This window comes from Cyprinodon tularosa, unplaced genomic scaffold, assembly GCF_016077235.1.
Source record: "Cyprinodon tularosa strain WSP-4 unplaced genomic scaffold, ASM1607723v1 ctg45, whole genome shotgun sequence".
In the NCBI taxonomy this organism is placed as follows: Eukaryota; Metazoa; Chordata; class Actinopteri; order Cyprinodontiformes; family Cyprinodontidae; genus Cyprinodon; species Cyprinodon tularosa.
The window spans coordinates 224,968-251,368 of record NW_024039174.1 but is presented as its reverse complement, the minus strand read 5'-3'; the positions used below and the strand labels follow the sequence as shown (position 1 = coordinate 251,368).

Below are 26,401 nucleotides of genomic sequence, written 5' to 3'. Positions count from 1 at the left end.
TTTATGAAAAAAATATTTTGAACTGTTGTTAGAAAATGTGCCTCTGATCAGATTAAAAGTCCTTGTCCTGTTATAGTGGAGCACAGGGGTGCATGGAGGTGCAGTAAGAGCCCCATTTACACACCTTAGGTTAGCCCTGCTAACCTAAGGTGTGTAAATGGGGATCCTTGCACAATTTGATTTTGGGCCCCTCTTTCTGTTAAGACTATCAGGAACCTCTAACGGCGTTTTATGTACTATTTTTCTGAGCAAACTGAACTTAACTACGAAACTCTCAGCATTAAATTGTAGTAAATGAATATTATTCTTCGCACTTTTTCAAGGTAAACTTGCCACGTTATTTCAAACCTAAAATGAAAATGTAAACATTTTAATGTAATATATTTCCCACCCCCCAAAATATCCAGTTAGGAGAGTTTATTACACATAAGTCTTTAATGAATACATCCAGAGAAAATTATTAACAAGATACAGTTCTATTAAAATGTTAAATCTTTGAATGTATTAACACACAATCACACAAGTCAGTGTGCTAAGAAAAGCTCGTCATATTCATATCACAAATTTGTATTTCTGTTTAATTTCAGGATACAAAAGTACAAAATAAACAAAGTTTATTAAAAAAAAAAAGATTCTAGTGTTAATTGTGAAGAAATACATGTAAGTTAGTGAAATAATTTTTGTATTACATATATCTACAGTTTTGTATACATAAAGAGATGTTAGAGCAAAAGCCTGTCTTCACCCAAGCAAATCATCCATCCAGCTGCTGCTCTCTGATTTCTGCTCTGTGTTGTTACTTTCGGTTACCAGCAGACTGTCCCCCATGACGTTAGCATTGCTTTGTTCTGAAACAGAAAACAGCAATCCATCTGAGGCAAAAATGTCCCCCGCAAAAGGGTCTATCTGTGGGGTAGGGGCCACGGTAGAAGAAGCATCAGATCCGAGTAAATCATCAAATGAATTAGAAATGTTAGAGTTGCTTGACTGCATTGGAAACATATCTGCACTGTCTGAACTATGGCTTACTCCAAAGATATCATCAGGAAAGGCAGAAAACTGATTGGCGGAACCTCCTGCTGCTTTTTGCTCAGGTACATCAAAGAGAACAGGCTGAGAGAAGAAATCGTTTGAGCTAAATATGTCTAACTCAGCAATCTGCTCACTTGTCTGGCTGACTGCACTGAATGGGTCTGCGTTGTCATCTTGCTTTACAGATACTGAATCATGAAGGGTTGGTGGATCTGTCATTGCATTATTTTCAGCTGCTAGTGACTGAGTTTCAATCAGGCTGAAATCATCATGAAAAGCTCCTGCAGTCTCAGCTGAGGTGGTCGGAAAGGAGGAGCCTGTAAAGCCGGAGCTATCAGATGAATCGTAGAAGTTGGTGGGTTCTGGTGGATTTTCATTGCTGGGACTAAAGAGAGCTTCACTGATCAGGTTTCCACCCATTACATCAGGTGCATCAGGCTGTATGTTTGAATTTGGAGAACATGTATCAGTGTTTTTCTGAACAGGAGCTTCCACGTCTTGGGCTAAGCTAAAAGGTCCTGCAGTCTCAGCTGAGGTGGTCAGAAAGGAGGAGTCTGTAAAGCCGGAGCTATCAGATGAATCGTAGAAGTTGGTGGGTTCTGGTGGATTTTCATTGCTGGGATTGAAGAGTGCTTCACTGACCAGGTTTCCACCCATTACATCAGGTGCATCAGGCTGTATGTTTGAATTTGGAGAACATGTATCAGTGTTTTTCTGAACAGGAGCTTCCACGTCTTGGACTAAGCTAAAAGCTCCTGCAGTCTCAGCTGAGGTGGTCGGAAAGGAGGAGCCTGTAAAGCCGGAGCTATCAGATGAATCGTAGAAGTTGGTGGGTTCTGGTGGATTTTCATTGCTGGGACTGAAGAGTGCTTCACTGATCAGGTTTCCACCCATTACATCAGGTGCATCAGGCTGTATGTTTGAATTGGGAGAACATGTATCAGTGTTTTTCTGAACAGGGGCTTCAACTTCTTGGGCTAAGCTAAAAGTGTCTCCAAAATTATCATTAAAAACAGGCTGAGACGAATCGCCATCGCCGCTGTCTTTAGCATTCAACTCAGTGACTGATTCCTCGGGCATTTGGTTCAGTAAATGCATATCAGATGGGGGGACTTCAGGCTCTATTTCTGGTTCTCTTGCAGACGGCTCCTTAGCTACACTGATCTGTAATTCTGACTCTTGATCAGCTGGGTTTTCGTGAGTTTCCTCTGGAGCTGTTAGATCCTCACTGGCTTCTTTGATGGACTGATTAGGTGAGTTGACTGGCTCTGTAGATGCCTCTGAAAGCTGTAAGTTGATCTGATTTTCAGCATCTGGTTCTAGAGGCAAAACTTCAGGAATGCTCTCCTTCTGATTCTCGTGTGCTTTAACTACTTGTGCCTCCACTAATTTCTCACCAACAGGTTCTACTTTATTTTTTTCCTGATTTGCAGGTGCCTTTGTGGTGTCAGAGGATGAGTGAAACAGTCTTCCAAAAAGTCCACCACTAGACTTTACATCAGTTTTCTTCGCATCCTTTGCTTCTACTCTTGTTGCTTTATCGTTACCAGTTGATGTGAAGAGCTTTGTCAAAGGACTCCTTCCTTTGGGCCAAGATGCCAGTTTGGTTTTTGAGTTTACTCTTGGTAGCGGCTTCTTCTGATTTCCGTTGGTTTCTCTATCATTGTTTGAACTGGTTTTCAACTGGTTTTCGTTAATTTCAGGACTGACCTCTACGATCACCTGTCCTGTAGGAGTTTGTGGATCACTTAGATCCTCAGATTCATATTTGTTGACTTGATCTGTTGAAACAACATCTGGTGTCTCAGACGGTTCACGCTGTCTACTATCATCTTCAGTTAAAGTGAGTACTTCTCTGTGGCTTTGACACTGAAGAGAGTCATTATCCGCCTTTGCATCTTCAAGCAGACTTGTATTATCTAATTGTGCCACCTCCTGTCTGCTTTCCATGTCAACATCAGGGTCCTGATGGTTTGGCCCGGTTGTTGGCACCTCATTGTTTTGACATGTAGTCATTTTGAGATTTTCCTCTATTTGTTGGGGTTGATTGCTTGAAGGATGCGGATTCACTTCATTTATTTCCCCTGCAGCCTTTGAGCTCTTTGGGAAAGTTTTGTTCTCTCCAGAGCTGACCGGGATGGACTTGTCGCTTAAAGCCGATTCAACATTCTGAGCAAAATGTACTGATTTCCGAACTTTATTCAGAGAGGCTTTAGGTTTGTCAGAAACTGGACTGTTGCTCATTTCTGAACGGTCGATCGCTCTTGTCTGAAGTGGTCTTTGGTGTTTCACAGGTACACTTTTCGCAAAGCTGGACGAAGCATCTTTCTTTACCATTGGAGGGGTGGTGATTTGGAAATGGCCTGCTTTTGTTGGGTCTGACACTGGTTTTTCTGAGACCCGTTTCTCAGCTGAGATCAATGTAGCTGTCTTAGCATTTCCCTTACCTCCAGTATTTATCATTTCTCTCCTGTAGTCCGATTTTTCATTCCTCCAACGCTCTGATGCACCGACATTAGCACGTTTGCCAGCATCATTCATCTTATTTTTCAGCACTGGAGCATTTGTTGGCTGTGTTGGCTGAACCCGGGTTATATTCTTCTCTGGTGGCCATTTTATTTTCAGTTTACCCTTAACATCGGCTGAACTCTTTTTTTCATGCTCGGTTATGCTTTCCTTTGTGCTCGATACCTCAACAGAAATACGTAAGTCCTTTTTGGTCATTTTAGTTGTGTTGGCATCAGGTTCATCTGTTGCTTTTTTTTTGTGAAGCCAGCGGTCCTTATGCTGTATGTGTCCAAATCCTTCATCATAGTTCCCTTTTCTTTTGAACAGCTGTTGGTAGTGGGCAGTGCAGTAGAACTCACCATGAAGAGATGAATAGTTGTGAGTGCTGCATATTTAAAGGAAAAATAAATTAATTATTAGAAGTTAATTATTCTTAAAATTCCAAAGATTTATTAAGAGGTAAAAAACAGAGCACATTACTGCAGGGGCTGGTGGTCGCCATTTTTACAATTAATGCTGGAAATCCACAATGGTAGCCAGTCCCGAAATTGAAAAAGGAATTTACGGAAGCCACATTTAATCAGCTAACCTTAGGTTTAGGTTTTTCATCCTCCAATGTTAGGATGAGCCCTCAGGGGAGGGGATAACCCAAATGTATTAAGTTATGTTTAGGCTTTAAGGTTTTGATCTTAGGTTAGATTTTCTCCAAAACTTTTACTGTGAGCTTTTTTTATGCCTTTGACAGAACTTTACTGCAAAAAATAAAGGCAATCAAGTAAATGTAAATTAACGTTTACTTGATTGCATAAAGTAACGTAAATTTACTTTTAAATTTACTTTAAAAAAGTTACTGTTAAAGTTACTTGACAATTCATAAAGTAACAAGTACATTTCTCCACTCTGAGATCAATAAAGTCAATCAATCAATTAAGCAAAAAAAAAAAAAACATCTCTACAAAGCAGTAAGAATCATTTATGTAAATAAAAAAGCATGAAATTATAATATAAATCAAAATGTAAAACTGCAGTGTGTAATAAGGATAAATATTTACTGACAGAAATGTCTTATGCTTTAGCTTCATAAGCATGTTATTTATTATCATCTATGAGCTGAAAGTCTCACTTTTATGTTGGCGTTGCCTTAGAAATAGCCATCTATAATGACACAGGAGCGGGTTGCATTTGTATCAAGATAGACATCTTTATACTCCGGCAGCACAGAGCTGACTGTGGCAAGCTAGACCAGTATAAAATTTATATCCCACACAGTCTAATAAAATAGTATTTATAATATTATCCATGTAAACAAAACTTTTTTTACTTGACAAGATGGGTGGAAGCCATTTTGTACCATGATGGTCTCCATATTGTTTGAGGGGGAGAAGTGGTGTGGGGAGTGGGTAACATTGCTGCATTTTAACCATTAGAAGTTGCTGAAAATTATGCACTGTAGCTTTAAGTTTTAAGAAGAAAATAATTTAATCAAATTCAAATCCAGTTCAGTCCGAACTTCCGATATGAGTTATAAACAAGTATTATCAAAAAGATTGGGTTAATGGCACTGTCCCTGCAGTATGGTGCATCTCAACTGAAGAGGATTTCACTGCTTTCCAGATAAAAGGAAAACATTGTACTTTAATAGATCATGTTTATTTTTCAAATAGTTTTAGCCAGAATTTATTATTCTCACCTCAACTTTTTCTTACAGTGCTTGCAGCAGAAGCAGTTGTGGTGCAGGCTTAGCTTGTTGACCACCATCTTTTCCACCGGATACACCGGTGTTAAGCAGGCTGAACACATCTCCTTGACAGGTGCCTGGAACTGTGTTGATGAAAACATAATTTCTTTTACAGTAACTTTATGTAGCATCTCTTGTTTTTAACTTTTTATAGCCCTTTGTCAAAACCGGACTTGCAATGTTCTGATTACAATAAAGCACTCCAACAAAGTTATAAAACAATCCACCGAACTTGGCAATGGTTTCCAAGTTTGAAGACATTTCTCCTGCCATCCAGGAAGCTTTTTCAATTTAAAATGTAAGAATTAGCGTTGAGTTTAAAGCTTTATATTGTAGCCCAAAAACTTGTTTTTGCTTAGAAAACATCCAAATTGAACCATAAGAACGGGTCTGCCTCTTATAGTTCTATTTGCATGTTTTCTAAGTCAAAACTTTTTTGGAATTACTATGACTTGGATGACTGAGAATCTGCACCAACATTACAATAAAGCAGTTTAATGTAGCATAAAATGGAAATAAATATATATCAACTAATGAGACAACAAAATTGTTGGAACTCAGTTGTTGGAACTTTGTATTTCACAAAGTTCCAACAACTGAGTCTACTAAAATCACTTTAGATGTTTTGGATGGATTTGTGACCTTGAACTTTACTTATGGGCAAATTTTAAACATTGTCATATATGGTGAGCTTGGTGATGCATAATTCTGGTTGATGGATCCTAGAGACAATATGAGACTAAAGTTACAGTAAAAGTACATGAGACATCTTAGGTTATCCATGACTGCTGCAGAAATGACAACTTGTCTTATTTTAACTTAGAGCTGATGAAGATTCTCAGGTCATATTTATTCCGTAAAAGTAAAAAAAAAAAAAAAAAAAAAACAATCCACTGGACTTGGTTTCAAAGATTTGAAGATGTTTCCCTGCCCCTCCAGGAATCTTTCTCAATTCAAATGTCTGGATCCGCAGTGAGTTTAAGTCTTTATATAGAGAAGGCCTTGTATTGCTTGGAAACATGCAAATAGAAACCGACGAGTGGGTTTTTTTTGTTTTTCTTTTCTTTTTTTTTTTTTACTTTTACGGATTTTAACTTAGAGTTATGACTAAAAGTATGTTGTCTCTTAATGAGTACCTTCTGCTCATTGATCTTTGTCACATTAAAATTGTTTAAATAATCAAACTATTTTCAACACAAACACAAATAACCAAATGCAAAATGCAGTTTTTCATTAATAATTGTATTTATTAAGAGAAGTAAAGCCCTCCCAACTCTCTGTGTTGCTTTTCGCGATATTTTAGCCTAGTTCATCTTGGTAAACATATCCTAAATTAGTAATCTCTTGTTTATAGAGATCTGACAAGATATGGCTGGTGAAACTAAACTCAGATTTCACAATTAATTCATGATGTAACAGTATTAGATTTTTTACTTTAGACTTGGTTGCGTTGTTTGTTTGTTTTTTCTACTTAATGAATAGTCAGCATCTGAGAACTGTAGTTTTGGGTTTCCTCAGCTTATATTTATCTGATGATAAAATCTGTTTAATGGTCTTAAACCTGAAAAAAATGCTATAACTGCTTTGACCTGCAAGAGGGCATATGCTCTTTTACATTACTATATTTACCATTTAAAGCTTAGGTAATGGATCTCTTGTTTTTAATGAAGCGATTATTAATCATTAATATTTCTTTCTAATCGAAATTGTGATTGTTTGATTTTTAAACTTAGGTTATGGTTATTAAAAAAAACATTATTTTAGATCAAAGGGGAGCAGACTAAGAAAAAATTGGCAACCACTGGCTTAAAGAATAAACTTGCCAGTTGTGCTGCTTTTTATAGTCCCCCCCCCACCTTTATATTGTTTTCCCACAATTCTTTGATCATGTGTTTGGCTGATGTGTTAGATAATGTGCTGCGGCAATGCACAATGTTAAACAGTCTTAGCATATGCTAACCTTATTATATGTTGAGTTTATTGCAGAAAGTTAGCAAAATACGCAAACTGCATTACAATTAGCTTATTTTTATTGACACTTTTATTTGTTTTTGAAAACTTAACATCTAGCAAAGAGCTTAAAACAACTTACAATAATTTCAACCTTTCATTTATTTGATGATTTACACATCAGAAGTCACAAGGTTATTATTTAATAGACAAACATAATAGATACTTTATCAGCTGGTTACAGTAAAAAAGAAACAACAATACAATACTTAACATTTTGTTATAGTAAACTTGTTAAAACTCCTTCATGGACATAAAAGATAAACACACTTATGGAATAAAAGTCTCCCTTTGTTTACAGGAATCTTGTCATATTAAGTCATTCAATTACTTCTTTTGTGTTGGTTGCCTGAATGTTAAAAATGCTGTTCCATCCTCTTTGGTGTTTCTTGAGGCTGTATTTTCAAACCGAAGCCCAGATCTCTGCAATAAAGGGGGGGTCATGACTTCGTACCTAGGAGGGCTTCCCACTACTTCAAATAGAGCAGATGTTTTACTGTCAGGGTGATTTGTGACAACGGTCGACGTCATGGAAGAAACAAACACATTGCCATAGCTGTCACTCTCCTCGTATGTTTCACTGACAGTCTTGGTACCAATTATTCCAGTTTTTTGCTCTGGTAGAGTCTTTACCTCAAGCACACTGACTTTGCGTTCTGGAGTGGGTCCATTTTTTGGGGATTCAGAAACAGAGGAATTCACATCTTCCTTTGAATCATGGCTGCCATATGAAGTGCCCTTTGTGTCTGGTTTAAATGTTGACATTGGTGGTTTTTGTTGCTCAGAAGGCTTCCTTGCAGAGTGTATCGAGATGAATGATGGTGAAGACTGAGAGGAGGGCTGTCTGATAAATGGTTTTCTGCTTGCATTTTTGAGCTCTTCTGGTAAGTCTTTGCTAGAACAGGGTTTGGTCTTGCTTGACCCTATACTTATTTTCCTAATGCTATCGACTGGTTGTAAGTTTTGCTCAGATTTCAAAGATTCGTCAAAAAGTCCAGACAAACCTGCAATATCCGCTTCAGATTTCAGGTTAGAAACAGAATACAGAGCCTTTTTGATTGTTTCTTCAATGTCAACAAGTTTGGCTAATGTCTGTTCCTTCAGCTTCATTATGTCCTTGCTAGCTTTCTCTAGATCTTCAAATGCGCTTTCAACTGATGAAATGCTTTCAAGATCATCATCCTGTAATTCTGCAACTTTCTTTTCCTCTTTTCTTACTTTATTGGCATTTCTTGGCGTAATCATCCAAACAGGGACATTGTTGTATAAAGACTTAAGGGAGCTTGCATCTACACTGCAGGGCTCTCCTTCTATCTCCTGCACCTGAGAAAGGATTCCCTTGAGTTCTTCTCGTTTCCTTAGATTGTCAAAGATTTCCATGGCTGTCTCCACATTTTCTTTCATGATCTCATCCTTGTGCACTGAAAGTCTATGCCATCTTTCCTCCTCTGTTTCCTTCACTTTCTTTTCTCGTAAGACAACCTTATCCGACATGCGCTCTTGGTTTTGTTGCTGGTCATTTGGCTGTGAATGGTTTGCTTTACCTGACATATGACTTTTGGAAGTTTCCACCTCAGTCTTTGATTGGTAACTGGGAAGGTTAGGCTTATGTTCATGGTACTGAGGCAAGTTTCTCCCTGATTGTTTGTTGTTACAACCATTATCATAAATCACTTTTATCCTACTTGATGACAATTCTTTCCCATCCAAAACTTCTTTATTCTTTTTGTCAGAATTCTGTAGATCAGCCTTCAAGCTCATGTTCATGTCCTGTTTCCCGACCTCTGTATGATTCTCAATGCCCACATTGATCTCCTCAGGCACATTTATTTTGTGGATTACATTTCTTTCTGTTTGTATTTTACCACTGTTAGACATTCTCAGATTAACTCCTGATTTACTCTCTATTGGAGGTGTTTTAAACTTTTTATCTTTCTGAATGTTTGAGTCGATTGGGATGCCTTGATTTGATAGATATGAATCTTGAGGTACTTCATCAACATCATATTGTAATATTTCATCATCCCCTTTCCCATCTGGTGTATCTAAGGAGTGTGTATGAATATGCTGGTTTTGTTTAGGAGTAACCTGTACTTTCATGTTTCCTCCAACAGGACAGATGACTTTGGGACCAGCAGTTGGCGAGGTGTTTGCTGCTTCTATGTTGATCGATTTAATCCACTGTGGTTTTGGGGGTAAAGCTGGCTTCTGCTTGTTCAGCTTCTTGTTCTTTTCTAAGAGTGAAGATGAAGTTGCTCTTTCCAAGCTGGGTGATAAAGGGTTTCCATTTGCTATGAGGTTGTTAGCTGAAATCTGTGTAGGGTTCCTTGGCTTTCCTTCACAGGTTACTGAAATTGAAGGAGATAATGTTGGGTCAGATGGAGGTAAAGGCACCATAACACACTGATTGTGAAAAGTCTTGCTCTTCTCCGAGCATGTCCTGCCTGAATCTCTGTATATCATTGCAGCTTTATAGTCTCCCTTTGATACATTTACACTAGACCTCCCAAGAGATTCCAAAGCCAACTGCACATTTCCTCTAACAAAATTTTCCTTATCTAAAAACCTTGGCTCTATTGCTGCACTGTGCAGAGACCTAATGGCTGCCTTTACATCTCCTTTAATTACTTCTGCTACTTCATTTTCAGCTGTCTGGCCAATAGAATTACAACATATGTATGGCATTGATTGTTGGGCACAATTGCTTTCTAGAACTGCACTTTGTTGACAATTCTCAAAGGAAATGTTGCTTTTCTGTGCCTTCTCTGCATTACTGACCTTTGGATTAGCCTTCATTTGCTGGCATCTGGATGAGGACGAACATGTAGACTGTGTAACAGTTGAAGAGCATTCCTCTTGTGCTGAAACTCCTAGATTGTATATTTTTCCAGGAACAATGACCTCACGCTCAGCCTGCATGCTTTGCTGTTTGGCCATTTCAAGGGACTTTTTTGCTGCCCTCACATCTCCAGATACGATAACTTCCTTCTGTAGCTGGCTACCTTCATCGACAGGACCATGAGCTGATAAATCCATTTCGTAGATGGTTCCGGGTTTAATGACCTCCTTTTCCACACACATGCTTTGCTGTTTTGCACGCTCTAATGACTCCATTGTTGCCTTAATGTCTCCAGGTACAACTTCCTCTTTATCCAGGATCACAGTTTGCTTTGCAGCCAGTTGTTGCTTTGCTGAAGAAACATCTCCTGGGATTATTTCTTCTTTAGGAATACAGTTATCAACACTGAAAAAGGACTCAGACGAGAAAACTTTTTTGGTGTTTTTTACATCTCCTGGTAACACATCACAAACGGTTCTTTCAACCTGTTCTTTTTGTTGACAGAGGCTTTTCTTTGCTTCACGCACACTCCCCTGTACTGCTTCAACTTGCTCCTTCATGGTAAGTCCAGGAACAACTTCACATTCAGGTTCATCAGTATGAAGACTCTTCAAAAACTGGAGATCTCCCTTTTCGATGCAGCTTTTGTACAAATTCACATTTCCCTTCTCATTTTCATCCACTCTACACAATGTTGTGGCTCTCTGACTATTGGCAGTTGCTAAAAGATTTCCAATTGTAGTCTTAACATCACCCCTTTCCATTGCATTACCCTCAGTTTTCATGCCATTGCTGCAGATAAGTGAATAGACTGACATTTCTCCTTTTTCCTCTCCAGCCTCTTGCATTATGATTCCTTTTTTGAAATTCATATCTTGAATAAGGAAGTCATCTATTCTCTTAGCAATGTTCTGTATTCTTTGATCACTCTCAATGTTGGCAGTCACTGTTGACATCAAAACTGGAAGCTCCAATATTGTGGTGTTAATTTGGCCTTTTTCAACTTCTCTCAGAAGAGTAACTTGTGGCATGATTGTTGGTTTGAGCAGGAGTTGCAACATGATGTTTCTAATGTTGCCAGGGACAATGTCCTCTTTCTGAATCTCCACAGCTTTGCTGCATTCAAGGAGATATTTTGCCATATTAACATGACTTATTTCGTTTGCTTCTATTATTATGCCACTGGAGTGCACACATTTCATTTCATGCAAGTAGGAAAGGGTCTCGGCAACACTTTTTGCCATGATTTTGTCCAGTGGTGTGGTCTCAAACAGCCATGTGGTACACTTCACATCAGCTTTGGGTATCTCTTCAATAGCTTGCTCCGAAGTGTCTTCAGACTCCTTGATCTTGTCCAGTGGTTGAGATTCAAACAGCCAAGTGCAGCGCTTCACGTCTCCCTTCTGACTGTCTTGTCTGTAGACAGTTTTAGCTGGACTCTGCTCTTCAGTTTCCCCTTTCAGACTGTCGAGGGTCTGATTCTCAAAGAGCCAGGTGGAGGTCCTGACATCCCCACGCTGCACATCGGTGACACTAACCATTCTAAAAAGCCTCTTGCTTGATTGGTCAGATTCAAATATCTTTCTGTTTTCCTGAACACTGCTGCTTTCAAAGTCATCACTAACACAAACAGAAGGTTTGTCTCGATCAGTGAGGGAATCCAGAGGTTGTGTCTCAAACTTCCATCTGGCTGATTTCACATCCCCTTTCTTAACATCTTCTTGTGTCACAGCTCGAATCACATAAACTTCATTTTCTGCCTTGATGGCATCGAGTGGTTTTGTCTCAAACATCCACCTTGCCCCTCTCACGTCCCCACTCATTACCTCTTCTTTTTTGACAGTGGTCACCTCATGAAACTGGCCTTCTTTGTCTCTGATGGCATAAAGTGGCAGGGATTCAAACATCATGGTGCTAGACTTCACATCAACATTGCCCATTTGATTTTCCACAGACACTGACTTCTCCTGGAGTGGTTCCTTTTGGATTTTGTCCAATGAGGAGGTTTCAAAGACAAAACTTTTGTTTTGTACATCACCAGTCTCAAGAACTCCAACTCTTTCCAGGCTAAGTCCATCTTCATCTTGATCTTTACTAATCTGGCTCATGGGACAGTTCTCAAACATCCATGTTACTTTATGCACCGCACCTTTTTCAATGTCTTCACCTTGATTTTTCCCATCAGATGTTGGCATAATTTCAGACCCTATTTCATCAAGTGATTGGGACTCAAAAAGTTCTTTGACACGTGACACATCTCCTGATTGAAAGTTGACCTGGCTGATGCACCTCAAGTTGGGTTCTGCATCTGAGTATTTTCTCATTCCATCCAAAGTCTCTGTTTCAAACAAATGTTTCACTGTTTGAACAGCAACCTCTGGTTTGATAGAGTCCTTTTTGGTGCTGCACAACCTCAAACTGTATGGTTCACCATCTCTTATGCTGTCCAAGGGTTGCGACTCAAAAAGCCAAGTCATAGACTTGACATCAGCCTCAATGGAGTCTTTATCCTTGGATGTTTCCGTTTTACTGTACAGCATATCCATTGGTTGTGTCTCAAATAACCATTTACAACTCTTGACATCCCCTTTGCAAGGTTCATTTTCAGCTGAAGAGCTTTGTTCTGTTTGATTAAACTTATAATGAATTCCATCAATGGTCTGAGTTTCAAAAAGCCATTTTGCTGTCTTTACATCACCTGTGGTGTCCTCCTGTCTTGTGATGCCTTTGATAACCTCAACATCTTTTCCATCTGTCAGCTGATCTAAAGGCTTGGTCTCAAACATCCACTTGTAGTTTTTGACTTTCCCCTTGATGAATTCCTCTCGACTGACTGTTGTGACCGCATGAAGGTTTCCAGAGCTGTCCTTGATTGCATATAGGGGGTTGGTTTCCATCTCTGCCTTGTTACCTAGAACTGTTTTCTGCCTCTCAGCTATGTCCCCATCAAACTGGGTAATTCTACTTAAGGGGATTGTCTCAAAAAGTTGTTTGAATCCCTTTACATCGCCCTTTTCAATCTCTTGTTCTCTAAAGGAGTTTGTCTTCTGAAAGCTGCCATTTTCAAACATTAGTCTTTTTCCTTTTACTTCCCCTTGTTCTTCAGCTGAAAGAGTGATTTTCTTCAGACGTCCCACTTCATAGGTATCACTTATTGCCTCCATGGGCTGAGTTTCAAACAGCCACATGGAAGATTTGACATCTCCTCCAATTATTCTTTCTTGCTCCAGTCTGTCTTTATTGACAACATCAGACCCCCCTGAGCTGTCTGTGAATATTGCTTCAAATGTGTTTACTCCTGCATCTTCTTTTATTGCGTTGATTGACTGAGTTTCAAAAATCCACCTCTGGTCAACACCCCCTCTATGCCCCTCCACCAGAGATATACCCCGGATTATTTTCACTTCATCACTTCCTTTATTTATCATGTCCAATGGCTTGGTTTCAAAAAGCCAGCGGGCAGTACTGAGTTTGCCACTGTTGATTTCCTCCCTGCAGATAGATTTAATCTCATGGATACTACCATTGTTGTCTCTGATGGCACAGCAGGGTTCTGTCTCGAATAGTTTTACGGTTTTTCTGACATCTCCTTTCTGCTCTTGAAGCTCCGATTTCAGTTTCAGGACGCTACAATCTTCGATGGAATTGCATCGGCCTAAGTCACTCAGTGGTTTGGACTCAAAGAGTAACCTGGTCCCTCTTACATCACCAGACTGTATTGGTTCTTTTAGGAGTGCCTCTACCAGTTCGGCTTCTCCACTTTTGGCTCTACTAATGGAATCTAATGGCTGGGTTTCAAACAACCATGTTGATGTTCTCACATCCCCTCTGACAGACATCTGTCTTTGTGCTGGTATGTGTTGCTTGCTGTCAATGGGCTCAAACATTGTAGAGGTGCTTCTAACATCTCCACCTTTTAGCTCCTCCATATCCAACAGTTTTTTAGTTTCATGAGGATCTCCAATATTGTCAAGAGTCCAGTTTTCAAAGATCCATCTCATAGACTGAACTTCTCCCTGATAAGCTGCGTCTGCCGCCTCAGTGGACTCTGACTGCACTGCTTTCAGTATCTCATCATCAACAGCATCATCGAGACTTGCTCGCAGGTCAGGGTGAATGTGTTTAAACAGCCTCTTTAGCTCACTCTTCTGCCGTTGCTGGTAGAATGTGGAGAAGGTTTCTTTAGGTGGAGGCACGGGGAGGCTACTTAGAGACATTGGTCCTTCATACTCAAAGGGTCTAGGTTGTACAGGAGGAGGCGGGGGAGGAGGTAAGTCGTATTCATCACTGAATGGTTGTGAAACAGTGATTTTCCTTTCTGCGTCATCCATCTTAAAATACAGAAAAGATAAAGAAAATGCTATGAGAATATTACCTTAAAAATTATAATTTTAAAATATGCATACATATGGAAAGTTATGTAAGCCATACTTTACCTTTTACTATGTTCATGTGTAGTTTTTTTTTTTCACAGCAAACCATCTTCTATCACACCAAAGTTTAAAGAAGACTTACAGTTGTTAGTAAGCACATTTCACACCCACACACCCCGAATCAAACGTTAAAAGGCTTACAGTGATATAGTGTGTTACTTTGTTTTACATTTAAGCCCCAAATGACTCATGGCTCGGACAAAATGATTATTTCAGTAATTGTTTAATTTAAAAAACCTGTTTGATGTGACTGAAACTAAAATGTATGTTTTGGAGCCATCCTGCCAAATACCCAACTTGAATCTGATCAAGAATCTCTAGAGGGAGTATAGATTAGGTTAATGGCACAAGGCATTCCAACCTGAAAGAGTTGAAGTACATTACCATAGATAAAATACCAGTAGATGCTGACTGAAAATTTGTGAATGTTTGTGCAAAATGTTAATGTAATGCACAATAATGTAAAATAGCATTATTGTGCACTATATTAGTTTAGGTTTAATATGTCAAACAGCACACATTAGGGCGACAGTGGCGTTGGATGTAGGAGTTTGCCCTGTAATCGGAGGGTTGACGGTTCAAGCCCCGACTCCGACTTTCATTGTCGTTGTGTCCTTGGGCAAGACACTTCACCTGCATTGTCTACTGATGGTGGTCAGAGGGCCCGGTGGCGCCAGTGTACGGCAGCCTCGCTTCTGTCAGTGAGCCCCAGGGCAGCTGGGGCTACAATGTAGCTTGCCACCATCAGTGTGTGAGTGTGTGTGTGAATGGGTGAATGAATGTGGTGTAAAGCGCTTTGGTCAAGTCTCCTAACTTGAATAAAGGTGCTATATAAGTACATGCCATTTACCATTTACCATTAGTAAGGAAGCACACTAATGCAAAAGAGACGCAAAGTTTACAACAAATTACCTTGCTTTTTGACTTTGCTCGTAGAGTTCCTCTAAACTCCTGCAAAAAAAAAAAAAAAAAAAGAAATTCAGGCAAAACCAGTAAAATACAATAAATTTGATCAGGAAATCTGTTTCAAACCATTGGGTTGTTCTAATATGTTCTTATATGAGGGGAATGAAAAGCCTCTCAGGAACTCACTGGCTGTTTGGAGACTTCCACTGAGTCGATGGTCGCTGTTCTTGACAGATATAGAGCTAGTCTGTCTTTAACCGACGATGACGTAGATATCCTGTCTCTGGTTTGTCCTACTGAAGTACCTCCTTTGCTTAGTGTTGAATTATATTTGTTATCTGTAGAGAAAAACATACAAAATTAATGAAAAAAAGTTATTTAAACATTGTATGGATTAATGTCTTCTGTCTACATTTGATCTAATCTAGTTTAAAAGTTTGATAAAAGTAGGGCAACAGATTGTGTCAGTGGTCTGTAGAATGTTTCGTGATAACCGGTTGTATTTTTAGATACCCTAAGTGCATCTATTCATGGTGACAAGGGTATCCATCTTATAGCTGCTGCAGCTTCAGGTTACTGTAACTCACAAAAGCTTGTGGATTTACATCATGAAAGTATGAAAAATGTGCAAACAAATGAGCCTGTAAAGACTTTGATCCTAAATAGGCAGGACAGCGTTCCTCCTGCCTGAAACCCTTACCAGTCTGCATACCATGGACTATCTATGAAAGTCAGGGGGGACAAAAAGCAACAACTGCTAGCTCAGCTGGAGTGACCCAGAATGTTTGCACATTTTTTGTGTGAACTATCTGCTGTCAAACCTTCAACACCTGACCAGTGGAATGCAATGGCATGACCTTGTAAAAATCCTGAAACGACACCTTTTTTTTTTTGTTTTTCCACATGGAAATATAAATATAATTTAGCTTACAATGTTACCATTTTTGGTTTGACAACAGCTATCAACAGTTTTAATCTGCTTCTTTTAAAACACGCTTACTGAATAAAGTATGGTTTAGCTTTTTTTAAGACGTGTTTTTTCTGCAGTAGGTACCTCCCTTTGCCTCGTCACTTAGAATCAATCCAGATTACTTAGCCGTTGAGGCTAATGCTAACAGCTGGTTTTATACAGACAGAGACCTAAGGGAACTTGAATAAAGTCGATGAAAACACTACAACATGAAAAAAGCATCAAAGTGGTTCATGCAAACATATTTTATTAACTTTTAGAGTGTTTTTAAGCATGCATTTTGTGGTTATTTGCATGAAATTAGTAGAAGAAAAATTATTCTACTGAGTAAAACGCAAAAGCAAGACAAACTGTGCAAATTGTTAAATAGACATATATTTTTTCTTTTTAGTTGTTTAAAGTGACCAATTATTGCCTATTTATGCTCAACAAAGATGTCAACATAGTTCTCCTCTACAGGTAAGATATTGCTTATTTTCACAAAACGTTACTTCAAAATCCTGAGTTTTCTTTTTCAGTATTTATATCATCTGTTTTCAAAAACAAAATAACTAATAAAACATTACAGTGAGTTTAAAGTTCAACAGCTAGGGGTGCTGCACAGATCATCCCTACAGTCAATGGCCAGATTGAAACACACCTCAGTTGTCACCCAGTAAGCTCTCACAGGACAAAAGGATAGACACGTGTGCCGGCGCCGCTCGCAGGCTTGGACTTAAAGCATTTTTATACATGAGTGCATACAAAGAATAAAGCCACTGACAGCTTTGCATGCCGAAATCCCGGTCCTCCATACTCTGAGGTCACTCAACAGTATGCTCACACAGACACTGATTTGTAAAACCAGCTAGTTTGAAATCAGTAAAAAATAAAAGGTTGTTGCCTTTATTGACTCAGGGAAATCTGAATACTTTGTTTGTGATCCCCACTTTTTTTTTACAGCAGTTTCCGCTTGCATCTCTTTAAACTGGACTCCAGGAATGGAAAGGAGCTATTAGTGGCACATTAATGGGTGGGTTTTTTTGGCTAGCAGCTGTGCAAATGGCGTTGAAATGCGGTTGCTATTTGTTCTTTACCACCTTCCACGCCATCAGCTGTTCAGGATTGTTGCCACATTCACAGACTGCGATAAAAAAGCTGCTCATGTTAAAGGGCTTCCTCTCTATCTAGGTACCCCATACATACCACTGTGGTTTCCTCTTCCTCTTTTAATGCAGACATTTTAAACCTTATTATAAATTATTATTGGGAGATAAAGTATAAGATTCTGCAGTTGTCCAGTAGTCAGACCAAATTGTAGCTTAATTTAAGCCAAGAAGACCAAATGGTCAAAGATTTCTGTAATACATTCACCTCATAAGTGCAATTAATGGAATATTTCGAATTGCAAAAACCAGAACCATTTTCATGTGAATGATGAACAATGGGTTTTTGATGTAAGCAAAACAACAAACATTATTTTGTGTTAAAGATGTTATTAGGAGAAGAAAATGTAATTGGTAAGGTAATTCAAAAAAGTAAAGAGACGTAGGAAGATATTTGAATTAAAATATCTTCCTTCTAATACACATTAGCAGCTCATTCAAGCTTTGGGAGAGCAAGACTTTTAATAGCAAACAGGAAGGGTCAAACAAGTACAGCAAAATTATCTATTTATCTGTTTTGATGGAAGCAGAAATCTTGGCAGCCCTTTAGAAATCTTAAAGTTGAGGTCAGATCGACATGTCTAGGAAAAAGACACCTTTAACCATGCTAAGTGGGCTAGATCCTATTGTGAGATGCTAAACCCAGTTCAAACTCTCAACTCAAATGAAATAGTTGTTTTTTATTTAAAAATTAGATCCTAACCCTGTTCTAAAGGGACTGTTTGCCTCTTCTAATTTATGACTGCTCAAAGCATATAGGTTGGAGTTCATCTTTTTCAGAGTTTTTTATTCTATTTTCCCATTTTAATTCCTAAAATCAAATTCAGGTAGAAAAGCTTTAAAATTTCGCAACAATACTCTTAAGCAGTGCCTCATTCTAATGTGTACATTGTTAATTTAGTAATTAAGGATAAGTAAAACTGTATTTGCTGGTCAAAAAACACACCTTTAAAACCAAACATTTATGTACAACCAAACATATTTTGCATTCAATAGAGATTAAATAAATCAACTTTTCACAAAGTTTTTCATCAACAGTTTTACAACTGATAAAAACACTATTATTTTGGAAATGATCTAGTGCATGTGTCATTAATCATAAATCTCTCAAAACATTTCATCTGTTTGTTTTAGATCTGTATTATCCATATTTAACCAATTAACTATTGTTATCCTAATAATATCTAAAATGTATTATAATTGAATGTGTACTTACTGAAGCACCATCCAGCTTTAATCACTGTGTTCCCTCCCTGTGTATCTCTGCCGTATAACTAACTGTTCAGGCTCCTACGATGTGTAGCTCAGACTGTCTCCTCTCTTCCTGTGAGCCGATGACTGAAGTCTCTCTAGTCCTGTGGTCTCGGTGACAGCTGATTTTTATCTGTCCCAGTGTAAGGACTTTGGCTATTTTGGGATAGTGGGCTGGCTGCTGCTACGGGCCTGACTCAGTCACCCCTGTTGGTTTCTGATAGACTGGGACACCCCATCCCCTCCCTTTCCCACAGCTGCATTGTCACCCACTATTATGGGCGCTGGGTGTGACCATTAGTCTGTCATTGGGTGCCTGGGGGGAGCATGTTGAAATAACACACAGGAAGTCACGGAAGGCTCTATTTTGGCCAAGTGGTCGAGACAACAAAGCTTTCAACGGAGAGCGAGCCTTGCAAAAGTATTCCTGCTGTGTCAACTTTTTCACATTTTGTAATGTTAGACCCACAAGCATTAATGTATTTTATTTGTAACTTTTGAATAAAGTAATTTCTTTATGAAATCACCTTTGTTGGTGGATGACATGACTGTTGAATTCTCACACAGTGTTATGGGATCTAAGGTACCCCATTGCAGCTCTGCCTGTATGTTTACAGTCACTGTCCAGGAAGAAAATCTTCCACCCTTTTCTCAAGTATTTCTGACCTCAACAACTTTTCCCTCAGATTGTCCTATATCTAACTCCATTAATCTTCCTATTATCTTGTATACATCCTGCTTACCTGTTGACCAACAGAATTCCCACAGCATGATGCTACCACCACTGTGCTTCTGTGTGGTTACATTTTCTTCATAGTGATGTCTACTTCTACCTTTTGGTCACACGTATTTTTAACATAGTACACAACAAAATGTTGTACTTGTGTGATCAAATCACTTTTCTTTATTAGTTTGTTGAAACTAGTTTACTAGTTTGGTGATTTCACATTGAATAGTAGGAAGGCTAAACCTCCCTTGTAAGTTTGGTAAAATTATTGGTAAAATATGTATCAAACATCGTAAATGTAGTTATTAAACTTCATGAGATATGCAATGAAATATGCCTGATTTCATGAGTATGTTGTGCATTAATAAGATGTTTATTCTGCTCTCAGAAATGATCTCCCCTCAGCTCTGGAGCAGCAGGACACTGCCGGTCAGCCTCTATGAGAAATCCCTGTTGAGTTTTGAGCCTTGGTCTATTGAGGTAAGCTGTTAGAAAGTAGAGCAATGATTGGATAACATGCCAAAATACATCGCTTCCAGTGAGGCTAAACCTCTTAGGGGGTCTATAGAGCAGGGGCGGGTTGTAAAGCTGGCTGCTCGATGCTGAATGGCAAATATACTTAAGGATTTTTGACTGATAGTGGTCAGACAGTGAGGAGGTTTTCCTCACTCCTGAGTCAAAAAGGAGAAGTGATAATTAAGTCAGAACGGTCGTCTTGTACTGAACTCTTGCCGTGGTTTCTTGAGTTTATCATTTCAGAGCGCTTCACAACAGCTATTTTACCCCGTTGTAATGATGTGTTTTGTGTTTTAACATTTGTTAATGAAATACGTGACATTTGAATTTGATTAACACCAAAGAGCTTCCCTGTTTCAGAGACCAGCAGCCACCATTGGTTAGCTGTGCCCTCTTTATAGCAAACTTGTCACAAACTAAAAATCAGACTTCTTCTTGAAATGCTTTTGTAAATTTCCAATTTGTGAAAAGCAAACCTTATACTCATCTGGGGTTACAAACTCTGCTGAGTTGATAGGACTTGCTGCCAGACTCAAATCATACTTGCAAAACTCTGTGGCTTAGGAGCATTTAGTTTCCATGGGGTTTTCTTTTTCTTTTTCATTGCCACATCCTTCAGAGTTTTTTGTCAAAATAACAAAAATCTAATGTTTATGATTTTCATTTGCTTTCAAGGCAACATTTGTATTCTTAAATTGATAATACTGAATGCACTCCCTTGTATTTGCATACTTAAAATCCAAATTAAATATACAGACTTTGGGATTCTATCAAAACAAGATGTAAAAATGGTTTTGATAACTGAATTTGGATTGATATTTCACCAGTTTTCAGTCAGATTTTAAATATGCTAATTTTTGAAGGGACGGGGGTGCGGTGGTGGGAGTGGTTTTTAGACATTACCTCATACCTTAAAATGCTCACTCACCCATCGTCTTTCCCTTACTCATACTACAAAGATCACAGGGGGAAGACGTCAGAGAATCGAAGCAATATCAGTTCCCCTTCTTTACGGGGTCAAGGTTTGCATGACGGTCAGGGCCGTCAGCGATGGCCTCACTCCTATCTTAAGCTACTGTCTAGAACACATAGCTATGTATTTACACCACAGAGTCCTTGTCTTTATTTAGCTCTTTTCCTTCCTCTGTGTAACAACACAGTGGTGCCTCCTCAAAACCCTCGGTTTAAGATTTAACCTGCAGTACTTTAAATGTCCCTAATATTGATTGTGATAAATTTAATTTAACCTTGACATAGATCTATTTGACATACTATACATTTGTGGATATTCAAGCGATGCTTTATGCACAAATATAGGTGTTTACCCGCATTTTTCTAAGAACTGAAAAGAAAAGATGAATAAACTGTAGAGACAGCTGGTTATGCAGTATGTGAATGAGTTCAGAGGGGATTCGGGCACTAATACCACCTGCCCTCTTATATGTCAGTGAGTATAAACACAAAGTGAAATGCCACTGCTCACCCTGTGTGTGTCTGGATCTTGTGTTGTGACTCTCTGGGAGGCCATTTGTGGCCTTTCGTCCGTCCACCTGGGTTGTTCTCTGTGGATTGACAAGATGCTATTCAGTTAAATAGTTCAAACAAACTGTTCATGTTGCTATTAGGTTAATAATACAGTGTCCCATCTTCTCTGGTTGAGTGTAACTGTAAGGGTAACTGTAGTGGACAGCTCATAAAAAGTGAATATCTCTTTAATGCATTGGTTTCTCTGGTGGAACTGCATATCAGCGTCTAGAACGCCTTCTGCTGCAGAACTCTATAGTTCAATTCAGTGGTCAGTTATTATAACTGCAAGTAAATGTCTTCTGAATCCAAGATACCCAACAAATAGGCAACCCTGTCGACCACTGCTGGAAAATCCTCTCAATCCCTCTCTAGTAGAAGACCCTAACAGGTGAAAAAAATATGATGATTCACAATAACATCTAAGGAAGCATATTATCAGTTTGAGATATAAAATTCTTTAATCCAATATGTAGAAAGTCACAATTAACCATGTGTCCAGTGAAGTGGACATCATGCATCACCCATTATATTTTTTGGACAGAAGTTATAATTGCTCTACAGTGTCTTGTGATTGTTTTGATTATAAGTCAGTGTTTTACTGTTACATGTATAAACTAATCGCTTATAATTTACACTCTAGTATGTTTTGTGCAAATTAGCTGTAGCTAATTTGTTCTAAATAATTCTGTGTAACTATACAAATTATTTATACAGTAAACTTTAAACTCATCAAACAATAGGACAATAATAGAACAGAAATGTAGGAATTGATGATGATGGAGATGCAGACAATAAGGATAAAGAAAGTGAGGGTGATGAATGCCAGGATATAGAGGAAGGTCAGCATCGGGAAGCTGCGGATGATGGGCACAGGGCACCTAACCATACTCAACCCAAACTTAAAGAGGTAAAAAAAAAAAAAAGGCAAACAGATGTCAAGATGGCACAGAGAAGACCAAATCTGCATCCAATGCTGGGAGTCCTGGATGCTTTGAAATCTTTCCTACAATTTAGGTGTGATGGCCATCAATATGTTAGGTTATGCAGATTCTAGAAATACAGTTCATGTTTTGGTTTTGTTATACTGTCCTACATTCAGATAGAACTCTGAAGACCCACAGTGATGTTTCTTTTTTTGGAGATGATTGTTGTACATTTAGGTTAAAGATTTTTTTCAGTGTGTCATTTTTTTTCATTAAGTTTTAAATATTGGACCTACAGTAGGATGAAATTTGTTGAAATGTGCATAACTCCTTAATATTTTATGTTGAGTACTCAGGTGCATATAATCCACTGCATTGGACATGTCTGTGACTTTAAGGAAGAAGACTATCATTGAAAAAAAATAAGTTGACAATTTTTTATGTCCTAAGAAGAGTAAAAACACTTGAGAAAAAATATTTACCATTGCTTTCATAATTCATGCATATAAGGGCTACAGAAGTGCAGAGCTGACAAACTAGTGACAGCAGAGATCGCCATTAAAAGATGTTGCTGCAATCTTGAGTCTGACCATTAGATGTCGCTGAAAATTATCCACTGTAGCTTTAAGATGGCAGATACTGTATATCTGGCAGATATTAAACAAAAATAATAGGCTGTGTTTTATAAAAAGAAAAAAAGTCAGATGCTTTTTGATTATATGACTCAAAACGGCTCATTGGATATTAAAGGGTCAATAATCACCACCTGATCATTATTGACATTACTGACAGAGTTATCATCACTTTGAGCACTTTGAGTGATGATAACTGTGTTTACATACATACATACACATGCATACACAAACATACTTGTGTGCATATGTATGTATGTATGAATATATGTATGTATGAATATATGTATGTATGAATATATATATATATATATATATATATATATATATATATATATATATATATATATATATATATATATATATATACAGGTGCTGGTCATAAAATTAGAATATCATGAAAAAGTAGATTGATTTCAGTAATTCCATTTAAAAAGTGAAACTTGTATATTATATTCATACATTACATACAAACTCATATATTTCAGATGTTTATTTTGTTTAATTTTGATGATTACAAATGACAACAAATGAAATATATGTATTTATCCAATCCCAATAAATTTAAGTTTATGTTTTAAATGTAGCCAAATTTTAAAATGTTCGACACATATTCATATAGAACTGTGTGTATTGATAGTATCTTGTGACATGCAACCAATCACAGTTGGTCTGTCTCTCACCAGAACCGAAGTTTCCTTCTGCAGGGTGTTGTAACTTCTCCAGTCCTGCAGAGGCCCGTCTCTCACTGTTTTCCCACTGGCAGAGGGCAGGCAGTTCAGTCGAGGACTGCTGTGGTAGTCCTGCTGCAGGGTGGCTTTGGACTCAAACAGGGCCCGCAGAGCTCTGGTCCCAGTTGTCTCTCTCTGAGGGAGGAAGTCCATGGAGCGACTCCTGGACATATTACTCCAGAGGCTCCCAGTCTCCCGGCTGTCCAGCCTCCTCCAACGGCTGTCCGCACAGGTTTCTGAATCCTGAAGACACAAGTTATTAAACTTTTGCACTGATATGGGATGTGATCACGTTAAAAAGAGTCTAACCTCAAATCCTTGCTCTGATTTTTCTGAACTCCTTAGGTCCGCACAGCTTTGGTACCTAATATACATATGGAATTTATTTATTGAATAAGTAATTTATTTGCTGACATTTGCTGGGTTGTAAAAATGTCTCCAAGAATGTGCCCCCATGTGTGAACTTACTGCTGCACCAGCTGAGAGACAGACTTCCTGTTCCAGTTAGCTGTCGATGACATGATCCAAGATCTTTCCTGAGCCCCAGAGAGATTCCTCAAGGACTGAGTCTTCCTTAGGCCAAGAGTCTCCATAGCAGTGATTCTACCAACAGCTGAAAATGAGGAAAGAAGATATCTGCCTTTAAAATAACCTGCAAACATTTACATTTATGTTACATTTAATGCTCCTCAATGTCTTTTTAATAGAATATGAAGATCCAAAGTTGCTAACCGACTGGTCATAAAGCTGAGATTTTACTTTGTTGAAGTTATTATGTAACAGACCGAGACACTGACTGTCATATGACTCCGTTAATGTTTATAAACTTTGGTTCTTTCACTGAAAATCAAGCTGAATCTCACTGCATTTCAATGCACAAGGCGTGAATGATTTAGTGTTTCCAAAAGAAAAGATGAGTAGGATTAAGTTTAAGAAAGACAACATTTAGATTAAGAACATTTGATGTTTATAGTTCTATCCTTTGAGAGTAATGTATATAAATGCATCTATGGAGGCATTATATTGTCTATGCAGTAACAACTCTGTTTATAAAATGATATATATTTTCCCTCAAAGTCAAATGAAAACTTCATACCTAAGCAGGAGAAGAAGATGAAGAAGCAGCCAGGTGTGTATCACAGTCCTGTCAGATTTGTGCTTTCAGAGCATCCCTCACAAGACACAGCAATTTCTGGGGGCCAAAGTCCCTTCACACCTTGTGATTCAGGAACATCCGGAATAGACTTTTCTTTTTATCATGGTGTCACCTGATGGATTAATCTTCTCCTGACCAGAAACAGTTTATATAAAAAGAAATGTTTTTTGATATCTGAGGATTAAGTATTCACTCTTTCAAAATGTCTACAATTTCTAACCATGGCAAAAATGTCAGTGTGTTCAGAGAAACAGATGGAGGTTTGTAGTGTGAAATGAAAGAAAAAAGACAGCTTCTAGAGTTTTTTATGAGTATAGATAAAAGAAAAGGACTGCTGTAAATTGGGCTGCAAGTTGTGTTTTATTGTTTGTATTTTTTGTTTTTTTACATGTGTTTACATTCCTTAATTTCTTCCCCTTATTCTTATCTAATACCTTAAACTCTTACAGACTGGATGGTAAGGGTTTGGGTGCCACTTTCTAACTCTTCCCACATTTTCTTAACTGGATATAGGCCTGGTCTTTTACTGAGCCATTTTTAGTTATGACTAAACTGTATGTGATATAAACTGATTTCCCTTCTATATATGCCATCGTCTGCTGCAGAAGCTTGTCAATCATCTAATTATTTAAGGTGTGCAGCAGTAGAGAAACATCAGAAACATGGTGCACAGTTGGGCATTAGGAGCAGGTTGAAAACCACTAATCTTGCAGCCCTGGCTGAATGTTTACCAATGTTGTGATTTTTCTTCTCTGTAGGTAGAAGAAAGCATCATATTCTTTCCACTTTACAAGTAAACATTTCCTTGACTTTGTCAAATAAAATAGAAATAAACAATTTAGATAAAGAAATAAAAATGCTAACCTGCTGGTTAAAAAATGTGGGGGAGATTCACAAAGAGTGGACTGCAGCTGGAGTGAGTGCTTCAAGAACCACCACACACAGACGTATGAAAGACATGGGTTTCTGCTGTCGCATTCCTTGTGTCAAGCCACTCTTGAACCACAGACAGCGTCAGAAGCGTCTAAAGAGAAACAGGACTGGACTGCTGGTGAGTGGTCCAAAGTCATGTTCTCTGATGAAAGTAAATTTTGCATTTCCTTTGGAAATCAAGGTCCCAGAGTCTGGAGGAAAAGAAGAGAGGCACTTCATCCACGTTGCTTGAAGTCCAGTGTAAAGTTTCCACAGTCAGTGATGGTTTGGGGTGCCATGTCATCTGCTGGTGTTGGTCCATTGTGTTTTCTGAGGTCCAGGGTCAACGCAGCCACATACCAGGAAGTTTTAGAGCACTTCATGCTTCCTGCAGCTGACCAACTTTTTGGAGATGCAGATTTCATTTTCCAACAGGACTTGGCAC

At 38.4% G+C, this 26,401-nt stretch overlaps 1 protein-coding gene across 4 annotated transcripts; it reads right to left on the bottom strand.

Moving 5' to 3' along the window:
• Positions 1–399: 399 nt before the first annotated feature.
• xirp1 (xin actin binding repeat containing 1) lies at positions 400–24,601 on the bottom strand. Of its 4 annotated transcripts, none has more exons than XM_038300520.1 (8): positions 24,357–24,601; positions 24,198–24,252; positions 23,841–24,131; positions 21,559–21,637; positions 15,653–15,804; positions 15,473–15,511; positions 5,231–5,361; positions 400–3,925 (listed from the first exon to the last, which is right to left on the bottom strand). In XM_038300520.1, exons 1-8 carry the CDS (start codon positions 24,548–24,550, stop codon positions 742–744), a joined length of 4,125 nt encoding a protein of 1,374 aa, XP_038156448.1. In that variant the 5' UTR covers positions 24,551–24,601; the 3' UTR covers positions 400–741. The 4 variants fall into 4 exon arrangements, with proteins under 4 accessions (XP_038156448.1, XP_038156445.1, XP_038156446.1 ...); XM_038300519.1 differs by lacking the exons at positions 400–3,925; positions 5,231–5,361 and adding exons at positions 9,499–9,636; positions 10,067–14,458 and having other exon boundaries at positions 24,357–24,522; XM_038300517.1 differs by lacking the exons at positions 400–3,925; positions 5,231–5,361 and adding an exon at positions 7,371–14,458 and having other exon boundaries at positions 24,357–24,518.
• Between the last annotated feature and the right edge of the window lie 1,800 nt (positions 24,602–26,401).